The sequence below is a fragment of the Rhinoraja longicauda genome, chromosome 2, assembly GCF_053455715.1.
Source record: "Rhinoraja longicauda isolate Sanriku21f chromosome 2, sRhiLon1.1, whole genome shotgun sequence".
Taxonomy (NCBI): Eukaryota; Metazoa; Chordata; class Chondrichthyes; order Rajiformes; family Arhynchobatidae; genus Rhinoraja; species Rhinoraja longicauda.
The window spans coordinates 100,570,949-100,584,085 of NC_135954.1; the positions used below are offsets into that span (position 1 = coordinate 100,570,949).

The 13,137-nt window shown below is 41.4% G+C and overlaps 1 protein-coding gene across 1 annotated transcript in view; it reads left to right on the forward strand.

Annotated features, from left to right (window-relative positions):
* The window catches only part of LOC144610643 (uncharacterized), a 99,587-nt gene extending 86,764 nt beyond the window's left edge, over window positions 1–12,823 (forward strand). The window contains exons 8-9 of the mRNA XM_078429503.1: window positions 7,382–7,506; window positions 11,202–12,823. Coding sequence (XP_078285629.1) covers window positions 7,382–7,506; window positions 11,202–11,734 — 658 coding nt within the window. The 3' untranslated portion in view covers window positions 11,735–12,823. The remainder of the gene's footprint in view (window positions 1–7,381; window positions 7,507–11,201) is intronic.
* Window positions 12,824–13,137: the final 314 nt, after the last annotated feature.

The following is a 13,137-nucleotide window of genomic DNA, read 5'->3' on the forward strand; positions in this document are numbered from 1 at the left end:
ATATTTATATTTGATTCTTTACCGGGGCCACTGATAGTCCATTTGACTTCACTTAATATTCCAATAAAGTAGAATGAAGATTTAAAAAAAACTGCAGATGATGGAAATCTGAAATCAAAACTGCTTGAAAAGCTCAGCAGGTCAGGCAGCATCAATGAAAAAAGAAACAGTTAACTTTTCAGGTTGAAGTTTCGACGAGAGGTCTTTGTCCTGATACGTTAACTGTTTCTCTTTTCATGGATGCTGTCTGACCTGCCTAGTTTTCCCAAATTTACTGTTTTATTCCAGTAAACACGATAGTCTCCTTTCCCAAATTCTGCATAGCACATTTCAAGCAAGTATCTCCTGGATAGAAATGGGAATCCAGATTCATATTTCTTTCACTTATCTCACGGCAATAATGCCACCACCTAAAACTAGACCAACTAATACTAACTCACAACAGACAACGGACTGAGCCTGGGATTGTTCCACTTTCTGTGGTTTGGCGGTTTAATTCACAATTTAAACTTAATGAATCTGTGGATCGATGTTTCAGGGTTGGTGTGGAAAACTGACTTCAGTTTTTGTTGTATGGCATTGCATTGTGTTTAGAACTGATTGTTGAATTATAATTGAAAACTGCCACCCTAAGCACAGTTCTATTTTTTAATGTTATAAAAGCAAAATACTTTAGCCATGAAACTGGATAAGAAAAAAATATTGTTCCTTTTCTACACACAAATTATGGATAAAAAGGATTTTTTTTCTGTTTTGAAGAACATGCAGTCATTTCCAGTGGAAGGCCTGGCCTTTGGAGAAGTACATATGGCACTTCCTAGGGCGATTCATCTTGCACTGTATTTTATGTACCTGACAACATGAACAGAAATAGTATCGAAACGTTGCAACTTTTGATCTTCATTATTTAGTAAGAGTAAAACAGGGGGTTTAGTGTACAGAAAATTGAAGAAATTGTGTGACACAGATGGTAGTGGCCAATTTCAATTTACCTATGTTGATTAATAAATGCTGTTTTTTGTTGCAGACAGGCAGAGCTGAGGTTGTTTCATGTTGAGGTTGCATTCACCAATGCATTAGTAATTGCAATTTGAGGCCACAATAATTATTGTGCCCAATCACACACGAGGCTTGATTAGGCCATCGGTAGATTATGTGTTATTTCATCCTTTCCTTACTCCAATTTTTCAACCTCCCTAGATTCCACCCTGATTCCACCCTTCTTTTCTCCCTGTTTATTGCTCTCTCCGTCCCCTCTTTCTCCCTTGTCCACGACTGCCTGTGTGGTAGCCTTTCATAATGCTTAATGCTTCCCAGCAGGCAGCATGTGAACGAGACGGCAGCTGTGAACTGATGCAGCAGCTGCCGTCTGTGAATGTGTATGTCGGCTTCCAACCTTTATTAAACAGGAGAAAACCACAGCAGTGATTTCTTCAAAACAAGGATGACACAGTTTAGCAATTTAGTGTCATTGTCACATATTTTGGCTACAGGGCAAAATACAATATCCACTCAGTGCATCAAAAAAGGATGACGTGCAGTTCCTAGGGCACTTTTAAAAATAATGTCTTATGTTTGCTAGGCCAAAGGCCTAAACCAAATACCTCTCTCTGAGTCAGTCTGTGGTTCCCACCTCCTTCAAAGCATCCATCATCGTTCCTGTTCCAAAGAAACCATTAACCTCCTGTTTAAATGACTACCGTCCTGTCGCACTGACATCAGTCATCATGAAGTGCATCGAGCGACTAGTCAAAACTCACATCTGCTCCTCTCTCCCTGACGCCTTGGACCCTCTTCAGTTTGCATATAGACCAAACAGGGCCACGGACCGATGCCATCACCATGGCAATACATACTGCGCTCACACACCTGGACAAAGGAAATACATATGTGAGAATGCTCTTTATTGACTACAGCTCGGCATTCAACACTATTATTCCCTCAAAACTCGTCCCCAAGCTCCTTGATCTTGGACTGGAGACCTCCATCTACGGATGGATATTCGATTTCCTGACGGGCAGGCCCCAGGTGGTGAGAATTGGCAGCCCACCTCTTCCCCACTGATCCTCAACACAGGCACACCACAGGGCTGTGTGCTCTGTCCTCTCCTGTACTCCCTGTTCACGCACGACTGTACTGCTAAGCACAGCTCAAACAGCATCCTAAAGTTTGCTGACGACACGACCATCTTGGGCCTCATCACAGACAACAATGAGACGGCCTACAGAGAGGAGGTAAAGGCACTAAACAGCTGGTGCCAGGAAAATAACCTCTCTCTCAATGTCAGCAAAACTAAAGAGATGATCGTGGACTACAGGAGACAGTGGGGGAGTGGACACCTCCCCATCCACATCGGTGATGCTGAGGTTGAAAGGGTCAGCAGCTTTAAGTTCCTCGGTGTACACATCACTGAGGACCTTTCCTGGACACTGCACACGGACACAATAACAAAGAAGGCCCACCAGCGGCTCTTTTTCCTGAGAAGATTGAGGAAGTTTGGCATGAACGCCAGCATCCTCACAAACGACTACAGATGCACCATCGAGAGCCTGCTGACGGGCTGCATTACAGTCTGGTACGGGAACTGTTCTGCCCACAGCCACAAATCACTACAGAGTGGTGAAGACGGCACAGCACATCACTGGCAACTGTCTCCCGGCCATTCAGGACATTTTCTACCGGCGGTGCCTGCGGAAGGCACGCAGTATCATCAAGGACCACAGCCACCCAGCACGCAGGCTGTTCTCCTTGTTACCGTCAGGCAGACGATACAGGAGTATGGTTGTGCGTACCACCAGACTGAAGAACAGTTTCTACCATCAGGCCATCAGGCTTCTGAACTTATAAACACATTTCAAATCATCTATGTTGATTATTTTTAATATTGTCTTTTTACCTATTTTTAAGATGGTCTTTTTACCTTACTAATGTCATATTTTATCTTATTTATCCTTGGAATATTACTGCTGAGGTGACCCGTTGTCTTGTCAAATACATTTCATTGTACCCTATGCCAACTACATATGACAAATAAAAAAAATATTTTTTATTTTAATTTTATTTTAAAAGGCATTGGCACTGAAATTCACAGGTTCTGCACTCCCTCAAAGTGCAGCAGAGCAAGGCTCTGTTGTCAAAAGCAAAGCCATTACAATGGCTGTATCACAAGCAATTAGCCATTTTATTAGTTGGTTTGGGGCTGGCCTGATCTACGCAAATGAACCAAATACTGGCTTGAAGGCTCAGCCAGAGGCTGGTTGTGGAGCTGAGGGAAAGGCCTCAAAAAGAAGTCTCGAATTTTTCAAGGACAATAATCTCTTCACTTCAAAGTAAGCAATCTTATCCAAGACAACCACTTTTTGAGGATTACAAGCGTGGCATTAGACTTTCCAGGTGGAAATGTGGCGCAATGGAAATAATATGAACAGAATTCATAGCACAGAAGCTATGGACGGTGGCCTCAGTTGATTTGAGCAGACTTGGGGATAGACCTGCCTACCTCCTCCGAATGGAATTTTGGATTTGCGGTGTGAAAGATAGTACCCCAATGAATCTGGTTTCAATTCTAAATTGCATCTTTCCTTATTATTGGAATTTTGGGGCCAATTCAATTACATACAATTGACCTATTGCTATGGTCATTTCACTGTTGAACAGTTTTTTGGGGAGAAATTCATTGCTGCTCATCAAACCTTAGCATGTGCATCAGCCACTGGTTGTACCCACTTCTGAATATTTAGCTCTATTGAATAATGTGGAACTGATTAAATTTAACAATCATGATTCTTGGATGCCTTTAGCGCATGTGACAAGCTTCACATGTAAATGCAGAGAAATCAAACATATACTTTGGCACAGTGACACAGCATTAGAATTGCTGCCTTAGAGTGCCAGAGAATCGGGTTTGAGCCTGACTACGGTTGCTGTTTGTACAGAGTTTGTATATTCTCCCTGTGACCACTTGGGTTTTCTCCTTGTGCTCCGGTTTACTCCCACATTCCAAAGACATACAGGTTTGTAGGTTAATTGGCTTCAGCAAATTATCCCTAGTGTGTTGGATAGAACACACGTCTTGGTGATCATTGGTCGGTCGAAGGGCCTGTTTCCATGCAGTATATCTAAACTAATACCAAACTAAACCAAAATCAATTGTAAGTTATTTCCAGCTTGATATAGGTTGAGGATATCTGTAATCAATACAAAGAAGGACATTTTGAGGTTCATTATGTGTTAGTTCTATTTTTGATGGTGGTGAATGTTTAAGTAAATAAGCAGTATGTACATAAATCATAGCACAAAAGACAATACCAGAGTAAACATTTGTCTGGCTTGGAAACATAATTGGAGGCATTAAAGAAACACGTCATAGGACGGTGGAGGAACAGAGCCGACCAGTAATCCAGGAGCCTCTATCCCAGGTGAGGTGGGAATGATATCAAGATTGACTATGTAATCAAGCAGCCCAGGTAAAACCGGTTAGTTGGCATCAAAGGAAAAACAATCCAGTGGTTGGAGTCAGGCCTTGTACAAGGTAAAATGGCAATGGTTGTTGCAGGTGTATTAACCCACCCCCCGACATTGCTGCAAGTGTTCCTCATGACAGTCCCCCAAGTTCAAGCAGCTTTAGCTACTTCATTAATGACCTACTTTCATAAGACAAGAAGTGGGAACATTTGCACAATGTCCAATTCTATTCAGAACTTCTCAGCAAATGACACAGTCCATGTCAGCATGGAGATCACGACCATGTTCAGGCATGGGCTATGAAATGCCATCTATGTCAAAGGTGTTTGGTGATAACCATCTCCAAAAAGAGCCTTGACATTCAATTCCATTACCATTATCACTTACCCCAAGAGCAATATTTGGGTGTTAACAATGACCAGAAGCTCAACTGGACAACTTTGGAAGATCAGTAACTGGGAATCCTGAGGTGGGTAACTCTTCCCCTGACATCCCAAAGCTGCTCGATCACCTACAAGGCATTGGTGGAATAAATGCTTGATGGAATAATTTCCACTTACCTGAATGAATGCAGTGCTAACAACACTCAAGAATATCTACACCATCCAAGAAATGCGGTCCATTTGATTGGCATCCCATCTACCTCCTTAATCATTCACTATCTCCACCACTGGCTTCAGTGTGCACCACCTACAGAATGCACTTCAGTTATTCACCTGGGCTACTTCAATAGTATCCCCAGCCATGGGCTCTTCAACAAAGGTGGTTGAGTCACCATTACCACCAAGTGGCGCCGTCTGCGATGACAGCCTCGCCAACGGTCTGTCAGTTTCTTCGTCTTTTTTGTTATTTTTAGTGTCTTTTAAAAGCACGTATTAATGTTCTCTGGCTTGTTTTATGTTGGGGTGGGGGAGAGGATCGGGGGAAACTTTTTTTCAATCTCTTACCTTGCCGGAGATGCGATTGTTTTCCGGATCGTATCTCGGGTCACTCTGCGGCCCAACATCATGGTGCTGGCGGCCTTGCTCGGGACTGACTTTGAGCCCCACTGCGGGGACGTGGACTTACCATCAGAGCCTGTGATCCCTTGCCTGGGAACGACGCTCCAACTGCAAGGCCTGTGGATTTCAACATTGATGAGTTTGCAGTCTCGGGTAGAGACCGATGTCGGGAAGCTCCAAAGAACGCAGAAGGTTCGACCAGCTCCGTCCCGGGGTCCGATCGCCCGGCGTGGGGGAGCTGAGATCCCCCTGATGCAGGACCTTGATCGCCCCCACACGGAAGGAGTAAGATCACCCCGTTAACGGAAGGCTCGAGGCCCCCGACCGCGGGAGAACAAAGAAGGGAAGAGATTGAACTTTTTTTCGCCTTCCATCACAGTGAGGAATGTGGAGGTTCTGTGGTGGATGTTTATGTTAAAATATATTTTGTGTGTTTTGTTGCTTTTTATTGGTATGACTTTATGGCAAAACAAATTCCTCGTATGTTGCAAAACATACTTGGCTAATAAAGTATGATATGATTACCCGACCAATATCTTAAGTTACACACCATCCAGATTTGGAAATACGTCACAATTCCTTTATTGCCTTTGGAACACCTTATCCCACAGTATCATGGCTGTACCCTCACCATAAAAATTGTGCTGATTCAAGAAGGCAGCTTTCCATCACCTTCTCATGAGCATTGGGAATGGTACCCAAATGCTGTCTTAGTGTTAATGTCCACATCAAGAAAAATAAATAAAGAACAAATATAAGCCTCAAAATGTTTTATTATTATCAATGTTCTTTCAAGAGATGAGGGCTTCAGGTTGAGCCAGTTTATAATTGCCCATCCTTAATTACCCTTGAGATGATGGTGCTGAGTAATCTTGAATCGTTGCAGTCCCGGCAGTGGGTGTATGTATACCCACAATGCTGTTTAGGAGGGGCTTCCAAGATTTTGACTCTGATAGTGAAGAAGCGGTGATATGTTTTCAAGTTACGATGGTGTGTGGCTTCGAGGGTGACATTCTTGGTGGGTTTCCCATGCTTTTCTTATCTTTCTGGCTGGAGAGGTCATGTGTTTGGAAGGTGCTGTCTAGTGTCTTGGTGAGTTGCTGCAGTACATCCTATAGATGTTACAAACTGCTGAGTGGATGCAATGCCTATCAAGCTGGCTACTATGCCCTGTAGCGTGTCAAGCTTCTATTGAAGCTGCAATCATCCAGGCAAGTGGAGTGTATTCCATCACACTCCTGACTTGAACCTTGTAGATAATGTACAGGTTCTGGTAAGTTAAGAGTTATGTTACTTGCCACATGATTCCTAGCCTCTGACCTTCTCTATTAGCCACATTGTGCATATGGCTACTCCAGTTCAGTTTCTGGTCAAAGGTAACCCCCCAGGATATTGATAGTGGGAGATTCAGTAATGGTAATGTTTTTGAATGTCGGTGTGATAGGTGGATTTTCTCTTGGTGGATATCAGCACTGCCTGGTACTTAGTTGGCACAAATGTTACTTGCCACGTATCAGCCCAGGCTTAGATGTTGTCCAGGACTTGCTGAATTTGGATGTGGACTGAATAGTAAACTGAGGAGTTGCAAATGGTGCCGAATAGTGTGCAATCATTTCAGGAAGTGTGGTTGTTTAATTATTCAATGCACTCAAGTTTGAAATAATTTTTGTTTGAATCATAAAGGACTCAAAGGCTATGCGGATAGGATGAGAAAGTGAAGTAAACAGGCTGAAGATACTTTATGGCCTATTCTTGGTCTTGGTTCACATGTTCATAGTGGATGGAGATTTTGTCTGGAATACCATGGAATACTGTATTTCTACTCAGGAAAACATAATATAGATATTGCTGTTGATTTAAAATTTGTTTGTTTTAATCATTATCATTCCAACCGTAATTACTTTTTCACTCTGCAGCTATATATCCCACACTCTGAAATGCTGCTTATGCAAGTTTCCACATCTGGACAAGCTTATTCTGACAAGAAATGTGGAGATTAACTGCAAGAATATAGTTTGCACTATATCTTTGATTCAATGTTGTAAGTTGCTATTACTCCATTTTTACAATGTTTTAAACATTAGAGAACGTGTTATTAGTTTATGGGGTATCTATTATCTGCAATAGCAATTCTGTTATTGTCACAACATAGAATGCAGTTGTGCCAGGGCACAGATGAAGATTTTTCTGCCCATTTTAAAGTTATACAATTTTACATGAAATTAAGCCACAAAGCAATGCGAATTTAAAGAAACAGAAAGATAGTGCGGGAAGGAACTGCAGATGCTGGTTTAAACCGAAGATAGGCACAAAAAGCTGGAGTAACTTAGCGGGACAGGCAGTTTCTCTGGAGAGAAAGAATGGGTGATGTTTCGTGTCGAGACTGATGAAGGAAGGGTCTCGACCCAAAACGTCACCCATTCCTTCGCTCCAGAGATGCTGCCTGTCCTGCTGAGTTACACCAGCTGTTCATGTCTATCAACAGATAGTGTTGGTTGGATCATTGGAATCTTTCTGTTATTCAGGTTGAGGAGCTGGAAGATTCAAAGCTAGAATTTTAAGGAGGTTGAAATAAAGTGTGACAAATTTACATAGATAATTTACTTTATAATGGTGTGGAATCATTTAAGGCACAGGAAAGTTTAGTAATTTGTTGGATTCTCGTGATGCTAAAGATTCTAGTTTCAGAGTAACTGGAGGAACAGCTTGCCGCTGCCAGTTGCTGGATGCCTCTTGGCAGTAATTTTGCCTGGCAAAGGAAGAAAGGGATGCACATTGGGCATGGATGTAAGGAAACTGCAGCATTTATGTTACTAAGATGAAGCTGGTTGACCTCTTACCTCAGTTCTTGCCTGAGGGCTGCCCAACTTTAAGTCTAACTTTAGGCTTGCCTGGAAGCATAACTTTAAATAATGCTTCAAATAGTGAGATGATCATGGCCATCAGCAGGCAAACTATTTTCGGAATCTGATGTTAACTTCGCTTGTTACCATCTTATATTACTGTTATGAAGCTTAAGCCATTTCACAACCTAAGCCACTTTCACTCACAGTTTGAATTGTGGATCGTCTGAATGCCAATGTGTTAAAGCTACTTTGCTCATTACTTTAATCAATATGGTAACAACCAAAGCATTAACTAATGTAAATGGGAAATGTAGAAACAAGGAACTGCAGATGCTGGTTTACAAACAAAAAAAGAGACACAAAGTGCTGGTGGTGTAACTCAGCGGGTCAAGCAGCATCCCAGGAGAACATGGATAGGTTCGGGTCAGGGTCCATTCTTTGGACTGATTGTAAGGGGGAAAGAAGTCATCTAGAAGTTAGGAGGGACAGGAAAAGCAAGGCAGGTAATAGATGAACACAGGAGAGGAGGGCTTTTGATGGGCAGATGGTTGGACAAAGACCAGAGATGAAAAAAAGATATGAAACAAAAGGATTGAAGATTTACGAATTGTGAAGCCAGAGCAAGGTGGGCGGAGGAATGGTTGATGGAATTTAATACGGAGAAGTGTGAGGTGTTGCATTTTGGGATGTCGAACAAGGGCAGGACCTACACAGTAAATGGTAGGCCTCTGGGTAGTGTTGTAGAGCAGAGGGATCTAGGAGTACAGGTGCCTGGTTCCTTGAAGGTCGAGTCACAGCTAGATAAGGTGGTCAAAAAGGCATTTGGCCTTCATCAGTCAGAGTATTGAAGTTAGGAGGTCATGTTGCAGTTGTATAAGCATTTAGAATTTTGTGTTCAGTTCTGGGCACCATGTTATAGGAAAGATATTGTCAAGCTTGAAAGGGTTCAGAAAACATTTATGAGGATGTTGGCAGGACTAGAGGGTGTAAGCTATAGGGAGAGGTTGAGTAGGCTGGGTCTCTATTCCATGGAGAGCAGGAGGATGAGGGGAGATCTTAGAGGTACACAAAATTATGAGAGGAATAGATTGGGTAGATGCACAGGGTCTTTTGCCCATAGTAAGGGAGTCGAGGACCAGAGGACATAGAAACATAGAAACATAAAAAATAGGTGCAGGAGGAGGCCATTCGGCCCTTCAAGCCAGCACCGCCATTCATTGTGATCATGGCTGATCGTCCCCAATCAATAACCCGTGCCTGCCTTCTCCCCGTATCCCTTGATTCCACTAGCCCCTAGAGCTCTATCTAACTCTCTCTTAAATCCATCCAGTAATTTGCCTTCCACTGCCCTCAGTGGCAGAGAATTCCACAAATTCATAACTCTCTGGGTGAATTTTTTTTTCTCACCTCAGTTTTAAATGGCCTCCCATTTAAAAGGTTCAAGGTGAAGGGGAAAAGATTTAATAGGAATCCGAGGGCTAACTTTTTCACACAAAGGATGGTAAGTGTATGGAACAAGCTGCCAGAGGAGGTTGTTGAGGCTGGGACTATCCCACCATTTAAGAAACAGACAGGTGCATGGATAAGACAGGTTTGGAGGGATATGGATCAAGTGCAGGCAAGTGGACGAGGGTAGCTGGGACATTGTTGGCCGGTGTGGGCAAGTTGGGCCGAAGGGCCTGTTTCCACACTGTATGACTATGACTCTATGATTCTATGAATGAATGGAGGTGATGGAGGGGAGAAATAGATGCAAGTCTAGGTGAGGCATAGGGGTTGGAGGGAAGAAAGGGGGTTGTGGGGGAGAAAGAGGAGGGTTGTTAGAGGTTACCTTGAAGTGGAGAATTTAATGTTCATACCATTGGGTTGTAAGCTACCCAAGGCAAAAAAAGAGGTGCTGTTCCTCCAGTGTGTGTGTGGCAATGGGAGAGGCCCAGTACAGAAAGGACACAACTGATAACTGATCTGATGTCATCTTCAGGTTGTAACCAACCCATACATCACATTGGGATATTTAAAATTGGTTTCCTAATTTGCACTACAACACAGTTCTATTTTAAATCTGGCTTACATTATTAACAATATTAGAAATGCTAAGTTATTATATGTAGTGTTAATTGTCGTAAAAGATAACGTGTGCATTTTAGGCATGTTATTTTAAATACTAACTAGACCAAGTGGACCCGTTGGGTCCAAACCTCTCCTGCATTAATGCAGCACCCTCTCCCCCTCTCCCCCTCTCCCCCTCCCCCTCCCTCCCCCCTCTCCCCTCTCACGCCTCCCCCCTCCCCTCCCCCTCCCTCCCTCCCTCCCTCCTTCCCTTCCCTTCCCCTTCCCTTCCTTCCCCTCCCCCCACTCCATCCCCCTCAACCCCTCTTATCCTCCCCCTCCCTCCCCCTTCCCGTGCACCCCCTTCCCTCCCTCCCTCACTCCCTCCCTCCCACCCTCCCTCCCTCTCTCCCTCCCCCCCTCCCTCCCTCTCTCCCTCCCCCCTCCCTCCCTCTCTCCCTCCCCCCTCCCTCCCTAGGAGATAGATTTAAACTTTAAAATGTGAATAACTTTGAAAATATAACACCGATTTCAATGAAACTTCTTCCATTAGCACCAAAGGGACGATGGTGAGTAAGGTGGACCTAAAATTGTCGTGCTGTCGTGTACCATTTTGGCTGTAGTTCAGGAACAAACAAACATACAAACGAGAGTTTTAGTATATAGATGTACCCTTGGATGCATTAATTATAGCACCAAAGGATTATATAATTCTTGAAGATAAATGTACATAATACATACTATTATGAAGGTCAAATTTACTTATTTCTGCTTTTAAAATGTTTGTGGAATCCTCTGAAACCTAGATTGTAGACATTAATGCTTACAACATTGATTACAGATACAAAGGAAGTGCAAAAATCAGACATATTGAAAGATAAAGAGAGAATTATTGAAGAAATGGAGGCTGTTAAAGCTGGTACAGTTTCATCTTTACCTGGAGAGAAAAAAAATACTGAAACATCTCAAAATAAGTTAAAGTTGGAACGTTCTCGAAATCCTGCTGTGGGTAATCTGAATTCCACTCAAACACAACCAGAATTAGGGCTTGAAATTCTTAATAAGGATTTACAATTGGGTGACAAACAGGCAGATATGAAAGAAGAACTGTCGGTCAAAGGCTCATACCTAAAGGACAAAATAAAGAGTGAGCAATCAGCCAGGGACGCAGATAGACAGAGCATGAAACAAACCAACTTGGTCAAATTGTCTTCAAAATCTGAACGACCAGCACTGCCTGATAATGGAAATGAAGCAAACACTTTAGGCAGATTGCAAAAATTGAAAGAAGCCTTGAAGTCACTCTATCATTATGCTTCTGATCGAATTGCAAACAATGGTGATGAACAATATAGAGTCATACTTGAGTCTTAAAACATAGAAATATTATTTGAATATTAAGGAGCAGAAAAATGAAATACTAAATTGTGATACAATAATTAACACAATACAAAACAATTCATTTTTTGTGATTATGAGGTAATCCAAAAATAAATTGGGGCCAACATTTCAGTAAAGATAAATTGATGACTTTTATAGTTTATGGTTGCCAGTCCATATAAGACTGCAATGTGATTTAAGGTTTTTCTTTATGACAAAAATATTGGTGTTTTTATATTTAAATTATTTGTAGCATTTTCTTTTAAACCAAATGTATCAACTCATTTAGAAGCTTACAATCAAATTCCATTTGAGTAATTAATTCAACAGTGCAATAAAGGAAAATGCTTGAAAATGCCATACTGTTGTCACAGAAAATTTATCCAGATTTCCAGTTGCATCAAGGCAATAAAGTTAATTTAGGAAAACCAAATGTGTGCTCAAAATGATGAAAACTAGGAGACAATGGAGAAACTCAAAATCTTCCCAAGTAACACCTACAGTTAAGGATGGTAAGCATAGAAACTGGGAGGAAGTACAAAATGAAGGCAAATGAAAAAAAAGAAAAGACCTTTGAAATTCTATTTATATTGTGAATGACTCAGAGGAGAAATATATTTGTGCATATAGATCAAGTGTGCTTATAAGCATTTGTGCACACTTAATTTGTTAGTTTGATGAAAACAGAACAAAATATGCCTTTATTATTTTACAGGAAGGGTTCAGGCATCTGATATAATAAAAAGTTTAAGAATAGATTTCAAAAAGAAGCCCATATTTTACTTAATATATATTTTAAAATTAACGGTATACATCTCCAAAAAAGAACATTTGTCTGCTCAAGTGATAATCAAATTATTTAGTTATCGGTTTGAAACATATAAATATTGCACGTCAGAATTTTTCATGTTGCTAAATGTCATTCTAAATGCTCAGTAAATATTGTTCATGATCTTCACCTGCTTGTAAATGTGTCAACTAATTATTCGAACATTGCACACATCATGGTAAATGATGTTTGTACTTTTAAACAGATTAATAAATGTTAACAGCAGTAAGTACATTGTGTTTCCACTACCTGTACAACTGCTTCTTTAATATTAGATCTCACCAAAACAAATTTTGTACCATACACGTTAAAAATAAATGAACTTCTACATTGAAGTTCTCAACTCATTTGAATTCTTTGTTTAATTTTTATTATCAAATTATCATAGCTAAGAACTACATGGATAAAAAAGTTAAATTATAGGATTTGGGTTTATAGGTTTCAGCATCATAGCAGTAAAAATAAGAGCCTCTAGGTTAAAGAGACAACAAAGGCAAGGTTGCAAAGAAGACACAATGTGCTGGAGTAACTCATCAGGTCAGGCAGCATCTCTGGAAAACATGGATCG